The sequence below is a fragment of the Schistocerca cancellata genome, chromosome 5, assembly GCF_023864275.1.
Source record: "Schistocerca cancellata isolate TAMUIC-IGC-003103 chromosome 5, iqSchCanc2.1, whole genome shotgun sequence".
NCBI classification, from domain to species: domain Eukaryota; kingdom Metazoa; phylum Arthropoda; class Insecta; order Orthoptera; family Acrididae; genus Schistocerca; species Schistocerca cancellata.
The window spans coordinates 647195580-647223070 of NC_064630.1; the positions used below are offsets into that span (position 1 = coordinate 647195580).

A 27491-nucleotide genomic window follows, 5' to 3' on the forward strand; every position below is an offset into this window, starting at 1 on the left:
TCAGAAACAAGTTTCCATATCTGAGTAACATTTCCTAATTCTCGAAGTCTATACCAACAGTACATCTGAAACAAATTTCAAGAAAATCTGAGATGGCGAGGTTTAGGCCATGAGCTGATTTCACATGGAATAATCCCTATACTCTCAATTTCAGTTAATACTTCTGGACTGAGAGGCTGTGGTAGATTTATAAAATTCCTCCCTAATGTTTTGTCTCCAACTGTAGGAGAAATCTTTGGAGGTAAAATAGCAATTGCAACAAGGGGTCAAGGAGCCCCTTAATTTATAGAGCTTTATGATTTTGGGGGCACTTCAGCCCTTGTTCCCGCAGTCAGAGACGAAACACTAGTTAATAGTTATAAAGTACACACCAATCAGCACTGTGAACTGACTCATTCCATGACCAAATAGGTCACATTATCTCACAAAACCTGACAAATACACTTTATACCATGAATAATGTGGAGGTCACTTAAACAGTGACACTTGAGCCTCCATCATCATGTGACATCAAGGAAAGTTGAATGGATAGTTGAAATGGTCAAGGTGACTGCTCGTGATAAGTGGGAAACCAAGGTTTGAGTCTCCACTCAGCACAAACATTCATATATCACTATTGGATCTATACCTATTAGATCTGATGTCATGGAATTTGCACTCCTATTAGCCACGGTTCGTACTTTTAACTTCTAATGCTCCTCCCGTCCTTCATCATTTCTGCGTTTGTTCCTTTTGTTCAGCCATATATGCTAGTATAATGAGAGAGAGAGAGAGAGAGAGAGAGAGAGAGAGAGAGAGAGAGAGAGAGAGAGATGGGAGTTCAAATTGCAAAGCAAAGAATCATGTCTACTTTCAACATGCCTGTCTGCCTCTCAGCACTTTATTTTTTAAGGTGAGTGGTGGTTTCGTTGCTTACATTTCATTCAGAACTTTACATTATTAAATCATTGTAAACTGCATGATTACACAGAAAGTTACTACAGGCTTGAAATAATACATAATGTTTTACTGTTTGCCATCCAAAGTCCCTTATTTGCTTTTACACCTGAAACTTCCACAATGGAAATTTACTTCTTAAAAATAAAGACAAGGTGGATGTGCACATTTATTCATTTAACAATGTGGCAGACATCATTTAACATTCTACATGATGTTTCTGAATTATTTAACACTACTTCCGTAAGTACCAATTTTCAGAAGAAGTGCTTTGCACTTTTCATTGCTTCAGTAAAGGAAGTAAGATTGGGGTTAACTGTCCCATCAACTATATTCTTTATTATGTGCTTGCTGTTCTAATTTATATCAATACTCCATTTTGAATGCATGAAACACGCTTTAAATAATGGTTAACACTTGCTGTTCATTAAAATACCATCTTTATGGTGTCTGCTTCACTTCATGTTCTAGTATACTGGACATACCTGAATAGGTAATTGATAATGACAGGCAAATTACTTGAAATTTGGAACTCGGTTTTAAGGAAACATTTGAGTGATGCACTGCTTGTCAGCGTAAAGGAAAACAAAATGTGTCTTTCACATATGTTTTCATATTTGATAAGATTTTGTACAAGTATATTTGTGCCATTGCACTGAAGTATTCAGGCAATTTTCCCATGTTTCTGGATATAGTTCTTATGTTAAAAAACAGAATTTACAATAAGAAGCTAATAAATTTATCCTTATCCACAACTTCCAGCTCCAACCTGTCGGAAAGAACAAACTCGAGAGTATTACACCGAGAATGGCTGCAGGTCACGCAAGCCTGTGAAACTTGCCAAATGTGAGGGCACTTGCGGCTACAATTGCTGTCGTGCAAGGAAAACAAAGCGGCGCAAAGTTCGCCTAATATGCAACGATGGAACACGCTATACGACGGATGTTGATATTGTGCGAAAGTGCGCCTGCACAAGGAAGTGCTACTGACTATCCGGCCCCTCCTACACTCAACATGTAGCCCTGCCTGCGCAACACGACACAGTCGACTCTACCACACAACGGTCATTCACCTCTCATCCTGAGGAAAGTTATACTATGTGCATCATCAAAATTACTATTTTCTATTTTGTAAATATTTCCATCTTCAGTGCACTATTTATTATTATTTCATGGTCTCTCTGTATTTGTTTATTTCTATTGCTCCCATAATGCCTACAAATACTTTCCTTACTGATGCAACCTCATCTAAAGACAATGAATTTGAACTTTTTGTGTGGTCATAATAGGACTAAGTTGTTTTATTTATATTTTGTGTCGTCTGCTTGCGTATGGATGGAGATAGGAGGGGCCTCGAAATCGAGATGAGCTGACAGCTTAATCAGAAGATGTGGCTCAGTGCATAGTTTCTCCCCTGTTTAATAAAATACTGTATATACAACAAACATTTTCTGCAGGATTTCATGAAATCACAAATCATTAAACCCAAAATGGACTTTGTATGTACCTGTCATTTTGCAGTGCCCGTGCAGCATTTTATTTTATTATTTGTGTTACACTGAATCTGTAACATGTACATTAGGGTATTGGAAGATGAAACTCGTCGTGTTGTGCATATTAGTTTCTTTGTTTAGTGTTTTCAAATGAAAGACTTGTATTTATGTAAAGAATGACCTGTACAATTTAACCTACAGCTTTCAATTTGCTGTCATGTTACCACACAAATGTGTAATACAGACATAACAGATTCACACGGATGATAGTTTTAATACATGTGATTATATTTATTATGACACAGTTCATTTTTATGTAAATAAATGAAGCTTATTAGACATTAGAAAATACTTTCTATATGGACACTGGCTGCTGATAGATTATCATCAGTGAAAGAGCTTGTGCTTATTGTTAATTATCATGTATACAGTATTTGATGTCCTAATTTAAAAATAGTGAGCTGTAATATTTTTTGTTTGATTGCTATATTTCTCTGAAATGGAGGATAAGCTTTCCATTATACTGTATAATGTTTCATGAGAACTACCATGTACTGCATTTTACACTGACATCTTGACTGCTGGTAATGTTCAACACTGGAGGTTTGTAATTACCGAGTGTTCTTGCTAACATGTAATACATATTACCAACTAGTGTCTGAATCTCTTTTGACCAAACTGTTGTAGAAAACAAGAATTGTATAATTTTTAAATATACCTCCTAAGACTTCCTGTACACCAAATATGTTTAAAGTGTTGTAAATAAAAGTCACAACTAATAATTTGTCTTGTTATGAGTCTCTACACTAAACAGATAGTGTTAACTTTGAATAATGAGGCTGTCCATGAATTACACTGCAGTATAGGTAAGGGGAATATGTAGCCTTCTAAAATGATACAACAAGGCAAGAAGAAAGCGAGGCATAATTAAGTATGGCATCACAGAAGCTTCATAAAATATTAAATTGTATTTATGTCCCCTTGTTTCAAATAGCAATTGTGTCTAAAAAAATGTTTCTCAGAATTATTAAGGCCAGGGAAAGGAGGTATCTCATTGAGGCCTATCTGTGAAACAGTAGACACAGTACTACCCCACGCTCACTAGAAACAACTTGTACAACATGCATGCTAAAGTGATTCGTTTCTCGTATTTCAGTAGGCATAGTGTTTTCGGATATGATGCATTTTGTAGCGAGCAAGCGTGTAATGATTCTAAGTAAGCAGCTGCTAATACTGGATATTTCAGTAAAGAAAAACTGGTACTGTATAAATGGTCAAGAACTAGAGTTTAAGATGACTGCCGTTTTCTGCATTGTGCATGTGTTCTGTGTCTGTGACAAGTGTTTGTAATGCTTAGTTTCTGAAACACACATTATTATGTGAAATTTCCATCTTAAATGGTTACAGCATTGTCTTTTACCTAACTTTCAGGACTATCATGAATATTTCGATACTCTGGGGAGAGGGGGCGGGGACAGTGTGAGTTAATTTATGGACAGACCCCAACTGGTTTCTACAACATTTCATAGGACTTTTTCAAAAATTAAGCAGCTTGTGACAACATATTTCCCAAATGTTATAGCGTGCATAAAAATATTTATAAAAATATATATACTGCTCCAAATGTAAGGATTTTACTTAACAGGGGCACAGAAAATTCTGCTCATCAAAGTTCTCAGCGATGGTCAGACATACGATTCCTTTTGGCACTCAAGAACAAGAGTTCTTCCTTTTTGGTTTCCAGCTCTGACCATTAATATTGCAGTGGGAGCTGAAATGCCATGTTATGAAAAACCTATTTTCCAGAAACTGATCATTCTGTTCCATTCTACCTCATCCACAAGGCAATATTGTACTCTTTGATGTCAATTACACACTCTGGCACTTGCTGTCCGGCACTCATTTTGATGACTGTGGGTTAGGTGTAACACTGAGAACGCAAATATAGAACAAACTCCATGGGTGTGTGTGTGTCTTTTCTTTTCCCCCCATTTTGTCTTTTTGTCTCTATTAGCACCCACCACACACTCCCCCCCCCCCCCCTCCCCCTCTCTGTTTCTCACCATTTATTTTTCAGTTTTTAATGGCACTGTTTATTTTTTCCTTGATCATCTTTATTTCTCATTTTGTCCAGAGAATGGACTGAAGTGGAACAGTGCTTACCAATACACTGTCTTTAATCTCCTACTTTTTCTAATGCCGCACCCTTCATTTTTGTTTCTCCTGGTCCTCACAGCAGGTGGGTTCATCTCACTGTGGGCTCTGGACAACTTGCCCCCTTCTTTCTAAGCTTTCCCTCTTTAATCCCTGAAGAAGAAAAGCTAGGATTAGATTTTTTATGTGTCTATAGTAGTACAATAATTATTCATCCTGAAAGTAAGTGACTGCCAGTTACCATTTACTTTGAAATTGTATAGACTTGAAAGGTGAGTCAGGGAGAGAGAGCATCAAATCACTAACACTATTTTTGGCAGCCTTAAAGGAACTTTCCAAGCTCTACATTGGAAATAAGAAGAAGGAGAATATAAAATCTTTCTCCCTCACAGTTTAGGGACAAAGTCTGACTCAGCATAAAATTTTAAAAGTTCAAAACACTTTTGGTATTGTCGATTAAATTGGATGACAGATCCTTAGAAGTCTGAGAGGTTCCGCCATGTCAACAAATAAAATACAAGTTTGTTGCAGGCATCCCATACTGATGCAACAACTTGAATAAGGCAGCTGTCAGTCACAGCGTAATGAGCATTGGCTCTATTGGGCAACACACCACGGAAAAGTGAATTTTTTTGGTCTCAGTTTGTTGTTTGACACCTACGACCATTCATCTTCCCAATGACCCATGATTTCCCTTTTGTTAGCGAGTCATCAGAATTACAAGGATAGGACTGCCTGCAGTAAGGATTTCCCACAGAAGTTGGTTGCTATGCCTATTATATCAATGCATCTATTTCTAACAATGCATAGGGTGGAGAACTTCATTTCCTTATTTTCAGAAATTCAGGAGAGTATTGTAGATATCCCGCTTTTTTTATGTAAAGTACACTTCCTGTATTGACCAAAGAGTACTCAAGGAGTCTAAGGCAGGTGTAAAGTTTCTAGTACACTCAAATATATTTTAGACAGTACAAAGTTCTGCATCATCTACACTACAGTGTTAATATTGTGAAAGGGAAAGTCGCTACTCACCATATGGCGGAGATGCTGAGTTGCAAATAGGCACAAATATAGTTTTAGGCCAGTAAGGCCTCTGTTAAAATTATGCTAGGCTCAAATTGTGATGTGTATAGTGCATGTGGTGCAGTGTGTGTTTTTGTAACTTCACAGCTTCAAATGTGGCCACACAAATTGTGACGCGACGCAACTGGGACACAACATGAGCATGCGCCAGGTCACGCAGCGTTGTGGTTGTGGCACAGTTTCTCGCGCCACACGTTCGTGAGCATTGGGGGAAGGGTGAGGCAGGGAGTGGGAAGACAGTCCTGCCATATGCCAACGTCAGCATGGCGCATATGGGCAGCAGAAAAGCTGAAAAATCAGCCTTACGGTACACTGAGTTTTATTGTTACTGAGTAGTGTTTCGTTTTTCACCATTTAAGCACTCCATATCTATTTGTTAGATCACAATAGTTATCAGTTACATATATCTGTATACTTTTTTGTTTTGTTTATTCTTTTGTCAAGAACAATGCACAGTTCAATAACTGGTCAGCCATTAGTCACTGGGATTGCATCTTCTGCCTCCACAATGTTTTCAGATTGCAGGAAGGGACAGATGATTCTTCGTGAAGGTAGTGAATAAGGAAGTGAGGAATATTATAAAATCATGTGATCTAGAAGCCGGGCAGGAAAGTAAAACAAGGTTATCTACTTGCTGCCTGTTATGGTGACTTATCTCTACAATCTGTTAAAAAAAGTCAAAAAGGCGTTATTTTCACAGGTATGACCCCCCTTTGTGCTCCTGGTAAAAAGCGTCTGAGATATGAAGTACTATAATTTGGATATGGATATAATAAGAGACATTATACTACGTACATGTGAACAACACATTTCCACTGCAACAGTCAAGAAACCCTCGCGAATAACAATGTTTTAATCGGCCCAGCATGACGAGAAAAAGCATTTCAGTGGTTGCAAACACACTATCAGAATTAATAAACTAATTACACAACAGGCTACACAAATGAAGCAGTGGTCAGTATTATTCTGAAAGCATGAGTATCCTGAAAAGAGTGTGGTGATTTGATATATTTATTTTGTTGAAATGTATTGCTGACAAAGGCAGATGTACTTTCATGACAATGTTTTTCGAACGACGTGAACTCTTCCTCTCACAAAGCACACTTGGCTAGCTTCCGTATTCCTGTCACATGCATTATTCTCAGCTGCTGATGACACACTGACCATTGTGTTGTGCCATGTATCAATTGCTTACATCTCTCAAAAACAACTATTTTATTTGCGAATCATGCATTATCAGTTTGGCAAGGCATAGGTGAGTAACCAGCATCACACATGTGTGTGTAATTTGCCTGACGGGTATGCTTTATGCTCAGACAAAGAAAAGGAATAAAATCTTTTGGTAAATTTCCATTCCAGTCACTCAACATTAAAAATAACAAAATTCCAACAGAATAGGCGATTTATTTTTGTGTGAATTGTTAACCTTTTCTCATTCGAAGAAGCATCATCATTTACGAGTAATGGCCACATTTCTCTTGTTGACAAATTTGACAGTACTTCTTTAGCCAAAACACAATATAATTTGTACAAACTCATTTATGCAGCAGCTATTGTGACAGAATTCTGAAACAGAATGTATCATTAAACAAGTAATTGGCAACCAGAGAGCTCAATAGCTTATGAAAAGCCTCATTGTGTCTGTTTTTGGTAACTTAAGAGAAGAAATGTCATGTTTATTTTCATACTAGAAAACTCTTGTCTCACCAGCAGTCAATAACACTTAAATAATTACAGTCAGTGGAATAAAACGTAAATGTTGTGTGACTAGGGCCTCCTGTTGGGTAGACTGTTCACCGGGTGCAAGTCTTTTGATTTGATGCCACTTCGGCAACTTGTGCGTCGATGGGGATGAAATGATGATGATTAGGACAAAGCAACACCCAGTTCCTGAGTGAAGGAAATCTCCAACCCAGCTGGGAATTGAACCCAGGAATGAAAAAAATAAAACAGGAAGTATAACTTCTGATATATTATCATAGATAAGAAAGTTCAACGTGTTTACGAACTGGCAAAGTACTCTCCTCCTTGTGTGCCATCATGCGCCAAAATCTCATTTCAATGTCTGGAGCAGTTTAGAAGATATGAGAGATGTAAGAATATTTCATTCCCATGGACGGGAGTGAATGTGCTATGTAGGATCCATTTTCCAGAGATTGTAGGCAGATAGAGACCTCCTCCCAAGTGTAAACAAAAATTCAATATGTTAGCTAAATTTCATAAGCAGCAACACATGGTCTAGTATGCACCAAACTCAAAATCATAGCGACCCTTATTTTTCATTGCAAACTTTTGAAGTTTTGCATAGTGCCTTATCAAAATGTGTGTATCACAATAAGCATGACCATCAGCGAGCAGCAACACCAGTTCATGATGGGAGTGGCGACTGGGTGGGGGTAAGGAGGAGGCTTGGGTGGGGAGTGGGAGGGATAGTATGGTAGGGGTGGCTGACAATGAAGTGCTGTTGGGGGTCATGCAGGGACGAGGTGGGAAGAGGGTAGGGCATCTATGTGCAGTTGGAAGGTTAGATGGATGGCAGCGGAGAAATGAGGAGTCTCCCACTGCCTCACAAAGTCCCACTGTCTGGCAACAGAGGAGCATTCCCCTCATAACTCAGTACCACCCAGGACTGGAGCAACAGAATTACATTCTCCGCTAGTGTTTCAACTACCTCTCGTCGTGCCCTGAAATGAGAAATGTCCTGCCCACTATCCTTCCCACCTCCCCCACAGTGGTATTCTGCCATCCACCGAACCTACACAATATGCTCATCCATCCCTACACAAACCCTGCTCTCAACCCCTTACCTCATGGCTCATAGCCCTGTAATAGACCTAGATGCAAGACCTGTACTATACATCCTCCCACTATCACCTACTCCGGGCCAGTCACAAACATCACCTATCCCATCAAAGGCTACCTGTGAAACCAGTTGTGTGATCTACAAGCTAAGCTGCAACCACTGTACTGCATTCTATGTGGGTGTGACAACCAACAAGCTGTCTATCTGCACGAATGGCCACCGACAAACTGTGGCCAAGAAACAAGTGGACCACCCTGTTGCTGAGCATTTCACTGACTGCTTCACAGCCTGTGCCATATGGATCCTTCCCATGAACATCAGCTTTTCTGAATTGCGCAGGGGGATCTTTCCCTGCAATATATCCTACGTTCCTGTAACCCTCCTGGCCTCAAACTTTGTTAGTCATTGTCCTCTCCCGTTCATCTCTGATCCCAATCAAGCACTACACAGCCCTCATTCCTCCATCGCATCTGGTCTTTTTACTTCTCTCCTTTTCCACTACCCCCACCCCCCCGCCCTGCCCACCATTTGACCTGTAGCACTTCACTGTCCGCCACCTTACTATCCCTCCCTTCCCCGCCTCAGCCTCCCCCTTACCTCCACCTAGTGGCCACTCCCATCATGCGCTGCTGCTGCTGCTCGCAGTGGGGCCTCAGTTGCCTGAGACTGCAGTCATGTATGTGTGAGTTATGTCTGTGTGTGTTTGTCATCTAATTTTGACGAAGGCCTTACTGGCTGTAAGCTATATTTGTGACAGTCTTTTTGTTGTGCCTATCTGCAACTCAGCTACTTTCCTTTTCATAGTACGGTTACATTCCATCCTGGATTTTCCATTGTTTGATTTTTACACTATAGTTTTAGGTACATGGAATTTCAAAATCACTTTTAAAACAGTAACAGAGCTTCCAAGGATAAGTGCTCTCTTGGCACCATGTTTATTTAAAATACAATTAAAATAACGATCATTGAGCATACACCATGTCTAGTATTTCTGTCATTTATAAAATTAAGTCGACTCTCTTAATTAGCCAGAACGGTAAAATGCTCCAGACCTGACTTGAAACACTGTTCTATCGCATTCTTAATTCTATAGAACATTTTCATTCTTAGGTCCCATCCCTTGGAGAGTGGTGTGCTGCCCCCCCCCCCCCCCCCCCTCTAGTCCCTGACTTGAAACACTGTTCTCTGGCATTCCTAATCCTGTAGGAAATTCTCATTCTTAGGTGTATCCCTATGGGAGTTGTGCCCCCCCCCCCCCTTACCAGTGAGTCAAGAGGTCGGAACAATAGGGGAAAAGGACAGGTTTCAAAACCAAGAGCTAGGTGACACTGAATATGTTGGCTGTTTTAATGAAACGTTCACCTGATTTACCGTTACAGAATTTCAGGATTATGAAATGAATTATATGCCCTTATTCCTTTAACACGGGGCCAGCCATGGCGTGTCAAATGGCTCGGGTCTGAGAGTTGGCTTCCTGCAACTTTGCTCGATTATTCTCAGATGTATTCAGTACAGTGCAATATTTTATTTACTATTGCAGTGTGGCATTTTTCAGTCGCCACGACTCTCCTGAGTTTGTTGTACTGTCATCATCATTTACTCTTTGCTATTTGTTCATGATAAGAAGGATGTTCACAGGTCCAATGGCTGTCTGCACAAAAAGATGCAGTCCAGCAATCTATCATCACAAGTCTTTAAAAATGAGTGTGCATGACAGAAGAGAAGCGCGATAATTCTTGATCTCTAAAATGCAGTCACACAGTTGACAGCTATGGAAAATTTGCTGTGAAAATTCATTACAGTACTAGGCAGGAAAAAAATTAAAGATTTAGTTGAGAGTGAAAGAGCAAAAAATTACAATGATAACCAAATGGGATTCATTGTTGTGTACGTCAGAATGCACTTTCTGCAAAATTGGCACGCATGGAGCACATGCAGAAATTGGTTGTACCAATAGCAAAATTTCTTTAGTAGCATTCATTTCACTGCCAGTGGAACAGTTTTTGATGGAACTAAATGATGAGTATGGGGACTCTCTGTATACATGATACTGCAAACTATATTGGTTGTGTCGAAAGGAATGGTTGGAATGATTTATCGATTTAAAGCCTGCTATTGTTGAATTTATGAAGGAAAAAGGAGTGGAGGAAAGAAAATTAGAACATCCAGAATGGACTGCAGACCTCTCATTTTAAGTGGCTTTGACTCCACACTGCCCACAGTAAGACACAGAAGAGTTAGAAACAACTGATTTCTGACTTGATGTGGATGCATTTAAAAAGAAAATCTCACTGTAGAAGGGACAAATTCTGACACACACAGTCTACCTTCCTAAGGTCATTGGCATTAAAGAACATAAAAGGTTTGAAGAGGCCATTGCGGTTTTGAAAGAATTACAAGCTTAGTTTTTTAGACATTGTGAGGACACTGCAAATCTTACATCTGATTTCAAGCTGTTTTTGAGTCTATTTGTCGTTTCTGTTGAAAGCAGATGTAACTGACTGATTTGCAATGTACAGGTCTGCTACATTATTTTCCTCAGATAGTGTTCCACATCCCCATAATGAGGTTACAAAAGTGTTACAAAATTTCGATTAATGTGAAAGATTAAAGGTATTCTAGACTGCACCATTATTTCATTTAATGTGATGAGTATAGGTAACCGCTCACCATGTAGGTGAGGTTTTGAGTCATCAACAGGTTCATAAATAAACTTAAAATGTTGATGGCTCACCTTTCAGCTCATCATCATAACAACTGATGGTCTTGTGTAGCTCATGTACCTCTAATGAAACATTCTGCTTAATTTCAACACGTTTTCCATAATAATACTTCATGACAAAAACATTTATCTCGTTTCTCTTAACACAAGATTGGTTTGTGGCAAAATAACTGCGTAACTGCAATTTCTTGACAGGGAATGAAAGTTTCAACTATGTGACAAACAGAAGAAAGTTAAACCTAGTTATTCTGCATCTGTTTATCGATAGCCCCCATGAAACATAAAAATTGACATTCATATCTTAATTTTAATGCACTCTTAGTCTTGCAAATAACATATAATGCACATAAACAAAAACAAGGAGATGTCATGCATGTGCAGATTTAGAAAGGTATAGCCAGCAGCATGTTGTGGTTTTTACAAGAAATGTTTGTTCCCTTAACAGCTAAAAATTTCATTCTAATTTAGGAGGAATGGTTCTGAGTACAATACTGTTACCTGTTTATATATAATTTTTTTAAATTTATTTTAGTTTTTCTCACCGATTCTGGGGTGTCCCAAACTACTGGGCCATAGAACAAGTAACTACATGTTCACTCAAGAACACACATTCAGAAACTCAAAAAAGGAAGAACAAAGATACATATACAGTAGACAAAGGCCATAAGCTGCAGCAAAGCTGAATCCTATTGAGAATAAAAACTTCAGAATACCGATCACCTTTCTGCACAAGGGTTAAACGCAAATAATTTTTCTGACTCAAAACAGGGAAAGTAAACAATATTTCACTTCTGTGTCAGTGACAGACATTATTATTGTAGAAAAGTCTGAAATACTCAGTTTCTACATGTTCTCCATGAGATACTTATAAGAAACATTTAATCTGTCTCAAACTCAATGGATTTAATATTATACTCACATGAGCAATTGAATTAGAGATGGAAACTGGAATAGATTATCTTGTCACAGGTTTAGAATGTCACTAGACTAGCTGCTGGCATGAAATAAATCACCAAATGGGAACAATGGATACATTTGTTCTATGTGTAATTGTGGGATCCTAATGAATGAATGGGAAATTTCCAAGATCAAACAGGCTCTTGGGTTTTCACATCAAGGGTGTAATAAAATAAGCATCTCAATTCAGGGATAACCTTCACTATGTCAACAGCCACGTTGATGACAGGGATTGTCACTGATTTTCACTGATTGCAACACTAGCTATACAGAACAGTGTAATATATCTCTCAGCAATTCAGTGATGCACAATAACAACTGCTGAGCGCCACACCATACAGAATAATGTCCTCACTGAGGAGTACAGAAGTAACTGCACAATGTAATGTGTAAACGTCTGCTCACCACATGTTGCCATTACACAGGGAGTGACGTAGGTAGGTATGTACGCGCGCGCACGTGTGCGTGTGTTAGATACATATGTACAATTCAATTCCATTAAAATTAACTTAACTAGATAATCTTCAATAACAGTAATAAAGTGAATAACAAAATTTAATATAAACAAATCAAAACTATACACATAAAACATTTTTCAGACATGGATTATAAAATATGTACACAAAAATCATTTCACAATAAATAACACATATAAAGGTTATTTACAATTTTTCTATCTTCTTATCAAATATTTCATACTACATTCAGAACATATACACTGCAAAACTGACATTGCAGTTTAAGAGGTATCTCCTGAACCTTTAAAGAAGGGCACAGAATCTGATATCAGTTATATCACAAGAAAGTTCTTTGGGGTATAAGATCAACAGTAACTACTCCAATATCCTAACAGCTGAGGTATCCTGCATTTCAACTTCAAAACTAAGGCTGCTTGTAGATGTTTCATGAAGGGATGGTAGTGCTGCCCTGTCAATATCCAAATATGGTACAGTGCTTTGCCACAGGAAAGAATCTGCACTTGTTTCTGAAGAACCTACAAAATGCAGAACAATGTTAGGAATACACAAACAAGATAAAAGGTAGAGATTATGTTCTAAACATGCTATAAATCATGCAATGCAGATTTGTACTGATATTTATTTCCTTGACGACATTTTGTTACTGAGACCTAGGCCCCAGCCTTGGGGGCACAAATATTTGATTACCATTTCATTGCCTGCTTAAAAATTGCCAGGGTCTATGAAGACAGATATCTAAGTCTTCCAATACATTTATTTTGTAATTTGATTGCCTCCTACGCTTTTCAGATAGGAATAGCAGGCACAGCCAAACTGATTAGCCATTTTCAATCAACCGCTTCTTGAAGTGATAAACATCAGATAATTTGAACAACTCCCTCCTCGTGTTCCTTACTTTATGTGCCTTAACACACACACACACACACACACACACACACACACACACACACACACACACACACACACACCTACTACCCCTGCCCCCCCCCCCCCCCCCAATTGCCATAATGTTGTTATGATAGAAGATACAAGACACAAGTTTGATAGCAGTAATCAACACCTCTTTTTACTGCCTATCTACTGTTCCCTGCCTCCTCTGCAGCTTAAGCAGATGTATTCCCTCATGACACTAATCAGATGCCATACACAATTACCTGCCAATGTGTTACTTAATCTTGGAAAAATTTGTCAGTATGTACCTTCATAAGTCCAAAGATGATAGGGGAATCTGAAGCTGTGATGGCTAAACAACAATGTCATCAGCACCAATGCATTAATGATATAATGATCACCATGGTGAAAATCTATGAAGAAAGGTCAATAAAATGGAAAACGAAGTTTCAACCCCCCCCCCCCCCCACACACACACACACTCAAGAATCACGAGGCAACCATAATAAGGTGAGCTTCAGAAAAGCCCATAATAAAACCCCAATGAGACACAGCAAATAACTAGATGAAACAATGGATAAAATAACTGAAAAAAATCATTTAAAAAGGGGACATGTAACTGTGGCTAATGGCTCGATAAATACTTACAAATAATGAGTGACCCAGCCAATTCGTGACACATTAATATCTTACACACTATATTTTGGGAATAATCCCTGACACCACCTAAAATCTTAAAAAACGAACATTTGCCTCATTATCAGTTAAAACAGAAGGCAGATCCTGCGGGAGACTCAGTTCAACCTTCATCTTGTCATATGAAACACACTCAGTTAAAATATGTTGTACTGATAGCTGAGTCCCGCATCTCTGACATACTGTCAGCGCCTCCCAATGTAAGAGGAAGCCATGTGTCAATGAGCAATGTCCCACTCTAAGACGTGTAAGGGCTACTTCTTTAGACTATTGTGGGTGGGAGAAGATAAACCATGGTCACAGTGAAGGTTTTGTGGTTTGTAGTTTATTGTTCCTCACGTCCAGCCACTGAGCCTCCCACCAACACATGGCCTTCCTGGTCACAAATGAAGTGACAGCCTGTAGAGGGACTGAACAGCAAGCAGCAGGAGGAAGGGAGCAAGCCTCCTTGGCAGCTGCATGAGCGAGTTCCTTTCCCCAAATACCTATGTGCCCTGGAACCCAGCAGAAAATGCTTTCCTTGACTTGCCTTTGCAAGAGAAGAAGAGTGTCATGCACTTCTTGCACCATCCAATCTGCTGGGTACATCTGCCCAATATCAAGAAGGGCTCTTTGAGAATCTGAGCAGATGAGGCATTTTTTGTCATGATGCCATCTCATCCGCTGCACTGCCCTCAGCATAGCACACAATTCTGCTTAACAAACTGAAAACTGTGCTAGGAGCCCTATCCCGACGACAATGTCAGGGAATACTACAGGACAACCAAGAAAATATCCCTGCTTAGACCCATCCATGTAATAAAATCTGGATAGCAACGTAAAATCTAGTTAAATATAATTGTAAAAACATAGTCTAGGGTACAATGCTTCCTGTAACTAGTCAGTTCGAAAAGTTATCTGGACCTCTTTAGTAGTCAGAGGGATGCCCTACTCCGCCCCTGGATTTGGATCTTAATGCCCCCCACCTGTAATAACTCAAGGCTCTCCCTTGCACGGATTCCAAATGGCCTTGTTGCCAGTGGTTGATGATTGAACAATGGCTGCGCAACATAGCTGGCTGCTGGTGATGTAGGAATGGACAAAGCCCTATATGCTTGGTCAAATAGATAGCGGAGGCTGGTGCTTGCAACAGGACTCATGTGAGAGACTCCTGTCAACAGCATAATATCCTCTTGGTGAACCGCATCCAGCATTTTGAGGTATGAAGACCTTGCTGACTCATAACTCTGGCATCCGTACTCAAGACGGGGTTGCACAAAGGGCTTATAAAATTGGAGGAGCAGATGGGGCCTCTCATCTCCCCAAGACCTGTGACTGGCACATTTAAGGATGTCTAAGACCTTAAGACACTCAGGTTTTTAAGGTGTGGCAGTCATGTTAACTTCTCATCAACAGGAAGGCACAAATACTTCACCTTCTCCTGAAAAGTGAGAATGGTATCTTCCAGTTTCACAACAGGTAAATTAAGATTAAAATAAACACAAATAGTTTTATCCTTTGGTGGAACACCATTGCTCCAACTGTCTCATGATCAGTTGCAATTGCCAAGTAGCCTTTGCAAGGTTGGAGGATGCACAGAAGGTGGAGAAATTGTCCATAAACAAGGAACACAGTATGAGTTGTTACACTGTGGACATACTGTTTATTACAATGCAGAATGCTGTGACAATTAAAGCACTCCCTTGAGGGACACCATACTCCTGCTTAAAACAGTCATAGAGGACAATCAAAACTTGTATCTAAAACATCTGACAGAGAGAAGGGACCTTATGAAGGTGGGCAGACGTCCACAGAATCCCCAATGATAAAGCAGGGACCAAAAAAATATGCCTCCAGGCAGTATTGTGGACCTTTTTCAAATCGAAGAAAACACTGATAAGATGTTGCTTACAAATGAAAGCATGTTGAATTACTACACTGAACAGGGTCAGGTTATCGAGAGTGGAGTAATACTTCCCGAACCCACACGGGGAGTGACTGAGTAGGGACCTGGTTTTGAGAACCCACACTTGGCACCAACTGACCACACGTTCCAGTGTCTTTCCTATGCAGCTTGTCAGGCTAATACTACAGGTTTTTCCACGCATTGGGAATGTCTCCTGCCACCCAAATTTCTTTGAAGAGCTGCAGGAGAACCTCCTTCGACAGTGGGTCCAACTGTTTCAACACGCTGTACATTATCAGGTCATTTCCAGGCATAATTTGTAAGGGACTTGTACAACTCTGCCATTGTCTGAGCTGTCTCTTGGCAATGTTACGACAGACCCCTGCATTTGTCCAGCTGCTACTGGCAGCCATGAGTTGTGCCTTGAGAGCCTCCTAATGGCTTCCCACACTTTACTTGCAAATGTAGACCTATTGATGGAGTTCAGGAACTCTAGTAACTCTCCCGAATTATTCGCCTCACCTTTGCACATGCCATTCGAAAGTTTGCAAGATTCTGATTTGTAGAACATTGAGTGAATCTGCACATAGCCACCCTCCCGTCACTGACTGCAGAATGATACTGACCATTCCCCCAAGGGACAGTTCACCTCCTAGGAGTTACCACTGACTTTCGGATGGGTGCATCAGCGGCATGGTGGATAATGGCCGTAATGTGATCCATCCAGTTCTGGATGCTGTCACACTGCTCAAAAACGGCTAACCGCTTGCAAAGCATCCAGTTAGCTTTTTTGAACAACCATCTTGGTGACTTCCTTTCAGGATCTGATACATCAGGCAGATGAATCCAGGCTGGGCAGTAGTTGCCACCATGGAGGTCATCATCCACTCCCCACTGAGCAGTGTCTGCAAGGGCAGATGAGCAGAAAGAGAGGTCTATGGCTGTAGACGAACCCGTAGTGGCGCTAAAACAAGTAGCTTGGCCCATGTTCATCAGTTTGACATCTGTTGTGCATTTCAGATCCTCAAGTATCCCACTCTTGGGGCAAGTGGAGTTAGAACCCCATAACACAGTGTATGCATTGAAGTCCCCTAAAAGGAGAAAAGGACGGGGTAGTTCACTAAGAAGATGAGTGAAGACCCCACTGTCAAGAGGCTCATGGGGCGGTAGGTACAAAGAGCACACCGTGACAGTGACATGGGCCACTATCTGAACAGTAGCCACTTGTATTGTTGTGGTTAAGGATGCAGGTGAGGAGTGAAAAGTGTCCCTGATGAACATTGGTACCCCACATTTCACCCCGTCACCAGTAAGGTCACCTTTTCTTCCAAGTAGATATGTGTCAGTCTGTTTAAAATGAATCTCTTGAAGACAGAGGCAAAACAGTCTGTCCTGTACATGGAGCCTCAATCCCTCCAGATGAGTCCAGTATCCATTCATATTCCATTGGAGTATGGGAGCCATTTAATCAGTGTGGTCTTGACGTAGCCCTGTCCTTCCACTGGGGCAGTGAGGTGATTGTAGAGTGAGATGGGGTGGAGGGGCTGCCTGGGTCGGTGACAAGGCACCAACACCCGTGATGTCCTCACCATCAGTGATAGAATAATGTCTGATGGCACCTGATAGAGATTTTGACCAGAGTGCTCAGACACTTTCTCTACTCCTCTTCCCAGCAAGGATGACGGGGAAAGAGGGTGGTGAGTGAAACTTTTCTTTGAATTAAGTGGGCATTGAGGGGCACTCTACTTTTGGGATGCCTGCAGGATGCTCACTGCGAAAGCATTGCTGGCCTCATCTGTCATAGCTGCCTGGATCACAATGTCTTTAACTTTGCTTTGACATGTACAGGTGCAAATACAGATGCTGGTGGTGGATAGCGCTACACTGAATGTTGTCTGCATCAAAGCATCAACCTTAGGAACAGGTTTCTGCACCAAGGAAGCATAAGAAGTGGCGTCTGTGTGGGGGATCGGCTTTGTCGCATTTATTTCCTGAATTCTGAGTACCTCTGCAATAACAGGGCAGTTTCGGCTCCAGACTGTGTGGCTCCCAGGGCAGTTAATGCAGTTTGCTGGAGATGTACAGTCAGTCCAAGCTGCATGGATTAACTTTCCACACTTCCCACACGTCACTTCGTCTCTGTAACTCAATGCTGTATGACTAAATTGCTGGCAACTAAAGCAATGCATAGGGTTACAGACATAGGGCCTAACCCTCCGTGAGTATTCGTGCCATGATGTGTTCAGGCAGCATCAGAGAATTGAAGGTCACAATGCAGGTGGTGGTCTTCTCAATTTCTCCATTATTCTTGCGTGTCCTTTGCCCCACATCCACTATCCCCTGTGATGCCCATTCTTGTTCAAGTTCAGCAAAATGTCATGGCAGGTGACCACACCTTTGTCAAAGTTGAGAGAGTTATGCAACTCAACAATGACATCACAATCACCCACTTTTTGTGACTTCCTAAGCAGTTCCACCTGCTTTGCCGGGGTAGTCTTGACCAGCAATGAACCATTTTGCAACTGCTTCATAGACTTAAGGGTACCAGTAAGCCCTACTAAGCCTTTATGGATATAGAAAGGGACAATTTTTCAAAGGTCCCCTCCTTCCTCTTGATCACTACAAAAACAATCTGATTCATGACTCCTTGAGCCATGTTACTAATGTGAAGTTGATTATCAGGAGGATTAGCCCCTCTCATTCTTTTGCATGAATGGGTGTGAGTACTCCCAGGCAGTACATCTGTTACACTGGGAAGAGAAGAGGAAGACTTTGAGGGTTCTCTCTGTCCCACAAGCAGCTAGAGAAATAAGGATGCTCTCAGAAAGAGCCCTGCATGCCTGAGTGAGCCTTATACAACTGAGGTGCGGAGAGTTCCCCAAAAACACAACATTTCACAGCTGGGCCACACAGTGGTCGCTGATGCATGCCCAGAACTTAGAGTGACGATGACTGGTGTCACTTACCAGTCCACAGCTCAGGAACCCCAAGGTCGCCGAGCCCAGCAAACAAATGCTGAACCCTTGAAGGCAGGAAAAGAAACACTGACAAAATAATTTACATAAAGGAAAGGTGAGACAAGATGAAAGAGAAAGGAAGAAAAAGTGGCCCACAAACAAGAAAATAAAATTGACCAGAAAAGAGATGATAATACGACAACAAAATGGGTTAAAAAGGTAAATTAAATAAAAAAATTGTTAAATACGAGACTTTGGATACAGGAAAACGAGGGAGGCATTTGAAAATTAGATAGAGAAATGAGACCGAGTCAAAAAAGGAAGATAAATTCGGGAAGGTCGAATTAGGAAGGATGGGAATATGTAAGCTCAGATATAGCATCTGGCTACCAAGACTTGCAGGATAATGGGATGATTGTGATACCACAGAATGGCTCAAGGCCTATACAAACCAGAGAAGTTGGCAATGAGAAGGAATAATATGATATGGTTGCATGAGCCATGAAGCTACTGTTAACATTGTCCGAGTTGAAGACAACAGCATGTTCTGCTACTGGGTCAAGAAAACTTGTCTGTTGCTGGATGCAGCCTGCCAATGATAAGTGGATGCTGATCACATAGCACATTAGCTGCAACAAAGCTAGAAAATAATTTGACTTCATTAAAAGATTGCTCTAATATGAGATGCCTGTGACATCCAAGTTAAACCATACACTGCAGGCTGAAAATCTCCTATGTAGGAACCAACGGGGATCCCACATATGAAATCATCAAAACGACCACGGATGATGTTGTGTTCCTTAACTTCCAGAAGGTTTTTAATAGCTTCTCACTGAATGAAACACAAGCATATTGAAAATCAAACCATCTTTGTGAGTTGATTGGAGAGTTCTTAACAATCGCCAAATCATATTTCATGCAGAGAAACCTTCAAATATAAAAGTAACTTCTAGCATACAGTTACTGCCCACTATATTCATAATCTCCTTCCTTCAGCATCCCCTGACTTAAAATCATCAGCAAACCCTAAAGATTTTATTTCCTCTTTGTGAACTTTAATTCTCTTTCCAAATTTCCCGTAAGTTTTCTTTACTGACTGAGTTATGTACAGACTGAATAACATGGTGCATATGCCCTGTCTCATTGCCTTCTCTCCCTTAGAGATTGAATTTTTATAATTTTACAATTACAGTAACTTTACAAGGGAGTAACATGATGATGCTAGATTCTTCTTAGTGTCATGCTCTTTGAAATTAACAATAAACTTACATTTATAAGTCATAATATATTGACTGCCTCTTAGTAGCAGGCTGGCCCAAGTTTGTAATGCAATACAGCAGCTTTTCTGCATGGCATGGATTTGACAACTCCTGGATTGGTTTCTGAGGGTATATGGCACCAGCTGTCTATGCAGAATAGAAGTCTGCAAATTGGGCATTTTGCTCGCTCATACACACTTGAGTCCACTGTGCTCGGACACAGGTCGCTCAAGTACAAATGCTCAAAGCCGGCAGGCTATTCTTGAATGAGGGGGAGGGCTTTGCTGTTGTTGCAACAATTTTAGTAGTAACTTTGTGTCTGAAGGCTGGTGCTGCTTCTGAAATACTCCCACCAGCCGATGGAACTACACTCACATCACTTTAGTTACAATGTGATCATACAATGAGACAATAAAAGCCATGGAATACCTCTTAATATTGTGTCAGACCTCCTTTTGACCAGAGTAATGCTGCAACTTCATGTGGTATGGACTCAACAAGTCACTGGAAGTTCCCTGCAGAAACATTGAGCCATGCCAGTCCGTAATTTGGAAAGCGTTGCATGAACTGATCTGTAGGTTAGGTCCCATAAATGTTTGATGGGATTCACGTCGTGCGATCTGGGTGGCCAAATCATTTGCTCTAACTGTCCAGAATATTCTTCAAACCAATTGTAAATGAACAGCAATGGCCTGGCAACAAGGCACATTGTCATCCATAAAAATTTCTTCACTGTTTGGGAACACAAAGTCCATGAACGGCTGCAAATTATCTGCAAGTAGTTTAACATATCCATTTCCAGTCAATGACTGGTTCAGTTGGACCAGAGGATCCAGTACATTCTGTGTAAATATAGCCCATACCATTATGGAGCCACTACCAGCTTGTACAGTGCCTTGTTGATAACATGGCTCCATGACTTCATGGGAGTTGCATCACACTCGAACCCTACCATCGGCTCTTACCAACTGACATTGGAACTTATCTGACGAGGCCGTGGTTTTCCAGGCTTCTGGAGTCCACCAATATGGTGTGATGCAGTTGATTCGTGCTGTTAGCAAAGGCACTGGTGTCAGTCGTCTGCTGCCATTACCAATTAACACCAAATTTCACCACAGTGTCACAACATATACATTTGTCATACGTCCCACATCAATTTCTGCAGTTCTTTTACTTGTTGCTTGTCTGCTAGCACTGACACCTCTACACAAAAGCCATTGCTCTTGGTTGTTACGAGAAGACTATCGGTCACTGTGTTGTCCGTGGTGAGAGATAATGCCTGAAATTTGGTATTCTTGGCACACTCTTGATACAGTGATATCGAAATATTAAATTCCCTAACTATTTCCGAAAGGGAATATCCCTTGCTTCTAGCTCCAACTACCATTACGCATTCAAAGTCTGTTAATTCCTGATGTGCAAAATCATAATAATGACGGAAACATTTCACATGAATTACCTTAAGAAATTAGAAATCTTATCAGGAACAAAATTTTCTCCAAATTATTCTGTTGCAGTTCATGGTGTGGGTTCCTGTAGTCATGTCCTAGTTCATGAACCACGGGCAACATATGAGTGGCCAAATAAGTGGTCCCGACAGTCGGGATACCAGTTACTTTGGAATAAGGCTGGGCATCTCGGACATATTCTGAGTCGTCACCTTTGTGCTCATACGGCAAAGACTACCAAATCCACCGGTTAGTCCCTCAGCCGTTAGGGGTAAAACCCGATGGGACTCGGGGCAAGTAAGGCTAGCAACCTGCTTCCCTGGTACTTTAAATATGATGCTGGCAACAATCAGAGCAAAATGCCTCGGACCTTTGGAGGTGACGGAGTCCCACCTCTAACTGACAAACCAGGGACTCCTAAGATATGACTTGGCAAACAAATGGTAATGAGATGGGGAGCTATTAATATCAATGGGGGCTACTCTGGGAAGAAGGTAGAGCTGGCAGAGGCTGCAAGTAAAATGGGGATGGACGTTTTAGCTGTTAGTGACATTCGGGTAAGGGGTGAGAAAGAAGAGGAAGCGGGAGAATACAAGGTCTACCTGTCAGGAGTCAAAGCAGGAATAGCACAATGGGGTGTAGGACTTTACATCAGGAAAGAAATGGAACCCAGCATAGTTGCAATAAGGTATGTAAACGAACGACTGATGTGGATAGATTTGACAATATCTAGCAGAAAATTAGGATTGTATCAGTATATTCGCATTGTGAAGGGACAGATCAAGATAAGATGGATAGTTTTTACGAGGCACTCAGTGATGTAGTTGTTAGAGTAAAGGACAAGGACAGTGTTCTGCTCATGGGTGATTTTAACGCCAAGATTGGAAATCGAACAGAAGGGTATGAAAAGGTTATGGGTAAATTTGGAGAGGATATGGAGGCCAACAAGAACGGGACACAAATCTTGGATTTCTGTGCCAGTATGGGCTTAGTAATCACAAACTCCTTTTTTAAACATAAGAACATTCACCGGTATACTTGGGAAAGCAGGGGAATCAGATCTGTCATTGACTATATAATAACAGATCAGGAATTCAGGAAGGCTGTGAGGGACACACGTGTATTCAGGGGATTCTTTGATGACACTGATCATTATTTAATCTGCAGTGAAATTGGGATTGTGAGGCCGAAAGTGCAGGAGGTCAGGTCCATATGTAGGAGGATAAGAGTGGAGAAACTTCAGGATAAGGAAATCAGGCACAAGTACATAACAGCGATCTCAGAAAGGTACCAGTTAGTTGAATGTAGTCAATTACAGTCATTGGAAAAGGAATGGACAAGGTACAGGGACACAGTACTAGAAGTGGCTAAAGAATGTCTTGGAACAGTAGTGTGTAAAAGTAGGATGAAGCAAACAGCTTGGTGGAATGACACAGTCAAGAAAGCCTGTAAAAGGAAAAAGAAGGCGTATCAAAAATGGCTACATACTAGAACTCAGGTAGACAGAGAAAGTTATGTTGAAGAAAGAAACAAAGCCAAACATTGCAGCATCCAAGAAGAAATCTTGGGAAGACTTTGGAAACAGGTTGGAGACATTGGGTCAAGCTGCTGGAAAACTATTCTGGAGTGTAATTAGCAGTCTTCGAAAGGGAGGTAAGAAGGAAATGACAAGTATTTTGGACAGGTCAGGAAAACTGCTGGTGAATCCTGTGGATGCCTTGGGCAGATGGAGGGAATATTTTGAAGAGTTGCTCAATGTAGGTGAAAATACGATCAGTAATGTTTCAGATTTCGAGGTAGAATGGGATAGGAATGAGGATGGAAATAGGATCACATCTGAGGAAGTGGAGAAAATGGTCAATAGATTGCAGTGCAATAAAGCAGCTGGGGTGGATGAAATTAAGTTGGAACTCATCAAATACAGTGGAATGTCAGGTCTTAAATGGCTACACAGGATAATTGAAATGGCCTGGGAGTTGGGACAAGTCCCATCAGACTGGACGAAAGCAGTAATCACACCAATCTTTAAACATGGAAACAGAAAAGATTGTAACAATTACAGAGGGATCTCTTTAATCAGCGTTGTGGGTAAAATCTTCTCAGGTATTGTTGAAAGGAAACTGCGAGTATTAGTTGAGGACCAATGGATGAAAATCAGTGTGGGTTTATGCCTCTTAGAGGTTGTCAGGACCAGATCTTTAGCTTACGGCAAATAATGGAGAAGTGTTCTGAGTGGAACAGGGAATTGTGTCTATGCTTTATAGATGTAGACAAGGCATATGACCGGGTTCCTAGGAGGAAGTTATTGTCTGTTCTACGAGATTATGGAATAGGAGGCAAACTTTTGCAAGCAATTAAAGGTCTTTACATGGATAGTCAGGCAGCAGTTAAGAGTTGACGGTAAATTGAGTTCATGGTTCAGAGTAGTGTCAGGGGTAAGACAAGGCTGCAATCTGTCTCCACTTTGTTCATATTATTTATGGATCATATGTTGTAAACAATAGACTAGCTGGGTGAGATTAAGATATGTGAACACAAAATAAGCAGTCTTGCATATGCGGATGACTTAATTGTGATGGCAGATTCGATTGAAAGTTTGCAGAGTAATATTTCACAGCTAGATCAGAAATGTAAGGACTATGGTATGAAGATTAGCATCTCCAAAACGAAAGTAATGTCAGTGGGAAAGAAATATAAACGGATTGAGTGCCAAATAGGGGGAACAAAGTTAGAACAGGTGGACGGTTTCAAGTACTTAGGATGCATATTCTCACAGGATGGCAACATAGTGAAAGAACTGGAAGCGAGGTGTAGCAAAGCTAATGCAGTGAGCGCTCAGTTACGATCTACTCTCTTCTGCAAGAAGGAAGTTAGTACCAAGACTAAGTTATCTGTGCACCGTTCAATCTTTCGACCAACTTTGTTGTATGGGAGCAAAAGCTGGGTGGATTCAGGTTACCTTATCAACAAGGTTGAGGTTACAGATATGAAAGTAGCTAGGATGATTGCAGGTACTAGTAGATGGGAACAATGGCAGGAGGGTGTCCACAATGAGGAAATCAAAGAAAAACTAGGAATGAACTCTATAGATGCAGCAGTCAGGGCGAACAGGCTTAGATGGTGGGGTCATGTTACATGCATGGGAAAAGCAAGGTTACCCAAGAGACTCATGGGTTCAGCAGTAGAGGGTAGGAGGAGTCGGGGCAGACCAAGGAGAAGGTACCTGGATTCGGTTAAGAATGATTTTGAAGTAATAGGTTTAACATCAGAAGAGGCACCAATGTTAGCACTGAATAGGGGATCATGGAGGAATTTTATAAGGGGGGCTATGCTCCAGACTGAACACTGAAAGGCATAATCAGTCTTAAATGATTATTATTATTATTATTATTATTATTATTATAATTATTATAATAATAATAATTATTATTATTCTGTTACCGTAATTACAATGAATCAACTTGTTTCAGATCAAGACCGCTTTGTAGAACCGAGAAAAGTTTCCATGCCACGCTGACATTTCTTTCACTAGACAAATTTGAGGCTGGAACACAAAACATTCTTCTTGCTAAATTAGATAGCTTGGGAAAAAGACTACTGTTACGCTTTCATCTCTCAAGCTGGTCATTGTTGTTACCACTATCCATCTGAGTTAAATAAAAGTCAACCTCACTGGCAGATTGAGTATGCCATGGCCCACAGTCTAGTCACTCTGAAAACAGAGATTCCATTGAAACTTCCTGGCAGATTAAAACTGTGTGTCGGACTGAGACACGAACTTGGGACCTTTACCTTTCACGGGCAAGTGCTCTACCACCTGAGTGATCCAAGCACGACTCATGTCCCGTCCTCACAGCTTCACTTCTGCAAGTACCTCATCTCTACCTTCCAAACTTCACAGAAGCTCTCCTACGAACCTACCCAAGTTCAAGTCTCTGTCCGGCACACAGTTTTAATCTGCCAGGAAGTTTCACATCAGCGCACACTCCGCTGCAGAGTGAGAATCTCATTCTGGAGAGACTCCATTTTTATGGCTGCTTAGTGCAGCTGGCATTCACTCAACAGCCCTAAATAAATATGGTTCAAATGGCTCTGAGCACTATGGGACTTAACATCTGAGTTCATCAGTACCCTAGGACTTAGAACTACTTAAACCTAACCAACCTAAGGACATAAATCACATCCATGCCCGAGGCAGGATTCGAACCTGCGACCGTAGCAGTTGTGTGGTTCCAGACTGAAGGGCCTAGAACCGCTCGGCCACCACGGCCAGCCCTAAATAAATAATTACAGATATCACAAAAATAGAGTAATATATTGCTGCCACGTTATAATTTTGTTCTAGCTTCTGAAGAACTGGTATTTTGTCACTTATCTGAGGCATGTGTATTTAATATCTCATCTATATCAGAAGCAAACATTTTCAGTAATTGGTAGGGTGACTACATAAATGTTACTATTCTGTGCAACGCCTGGATTTCAACTTTTTCTTCTGTGAGACAGAGACAGCATTCTTTGAACATTTGTAGTATCTACAGCTAACAGATGATAATATGACAGTTGTACTGTACTGCCAAATGCTAGTGATACTGAAACTGGCACCTTGCAATTAAATTCTATGTCATTCACTGAACACACAGCACGTATTAAACAAGAAAACTGGGGCTACTGTAATTTAAACGTACTTGTTTATCTTCAGGCCCTGCATTACAATGGCTTTTCAGTTCCAACCCATAATGAAACAAACTGTATTGTTGGAAACTTCTTGAATTCCAGTACCCCTATTGCATCTTTTAGTGGCTCTAAAAACGTCATATTCTTTTACAGTGTTGTGGTCATAATTAGTAAGTTTTTCAGAGAAACTCTTTCTGGAAGCATTTGCATGATTTTATCGTACTGTCAAGTACAGATGGTAGCACTCTAAACACATTGTTCCATCTACTTTCCATTTCTTGCTCCAAACTAGACTGTACTTAATTCATGTCACCAGTTTTCTTCATGAAACAGACGGTAAGTATCTTTGGCAGTATAAGTCATAGAATAAACCACTGAAACCTGATTTATTAAATAATAATCCCCATGAACCATGGACCTTGCCGTTGGTGGGGAGGCTTGGGTGCCTCGGCGATACAGATAGCCGTACCGTAGGTACAACCACAACGGACGGGTATCTATTGAGAGGCCAGACAAACATGTGGTTCCTGAAGAGGGGCAGCAGCCTTTTCAGTAGTTGCAAGGGCAACAGTCTGGATGATTGACTGATCTGGCCTTGTAACAATAACCAAAACGGCCTTGCTGTGCTGGTACTGCGAACGGCTGAAAGCAAGGGGAAACTACGGCCGTAATTTTTCCCGAGGGCATGCAGCTTTACTGTATGATTAAATGATGATGGCGTCCTCTTGGGTAAAATATTCCGGAGGTAAAATAGTCCCCCATTCGGATCTCCGGGCGGGGACTACTCAAGAGGATGTCGTTATCAGGAGAAAGAAAACTGGCGTTCTACGGATCGGAGCGTGGAATGTCAGATCCCTTAATCGGGCAGGTAAGTTAGAAAATTTGAAAAGGGAAATGGATAGGTTAAAGTTAGATATAGTGGGAATTAGTGAAGTTCGGTGGCAGGAGGAACAAGACTTCTGGTCAGGTGACTACAGGGTAATAAACACAAAATAAAAAAGGGGTAATGCAGGAGTAGGTTTAATAATGAATAGGAAAATAGGAATGCGGGTAAG

General features: G+C 40.8%; 2 protein-coding genes across 4 annotated transcripts in view; one reads left to right on the top strand and one right to left on the bottom strand.

Annotated features, from left to right (window-relative positions):
- Positions 1-3210, top strand: part of LOC126187475 (protein slit) — a 793364-nt gene extending 790154 nt beyond the window's left edge. For all 3 annotated transcript variants that reach the window (XM_049928576.1, XM_049928578.1, XM_049928577.1), the window contains exon 32: positions 1699-3210. In XM_049928576.1, coding sequence (XP_049784533.1) covers positions 1699-1925 — 227 coding nt within the window. In that variant the 3' untranslated portion in view covers positions 1926-3210. The remainder of the gene's footprint in view (positions 1-1698) is intronic.
- Positions 3211-12708: 9498 nt separating this feature from the next.
- The window catches only part of LOC126188256 (cell division cycle protein 16 homolog), a 203730-nt gene continuing 188947 nt past the window's right edge, over positions 12709-27491 (bottom strand). Inside the window, exon 12 of the mRNA XM_049929822.1 lies at positions 12709-13141. Coding sequence (XP_049785779.1) covers positions 12981-13141 — 161 coding nt within the window. The 3' untranslated portion in view covers positions 12709-12980. The remainder of the gene's footprint in view (positions 13142-27491) is intronic.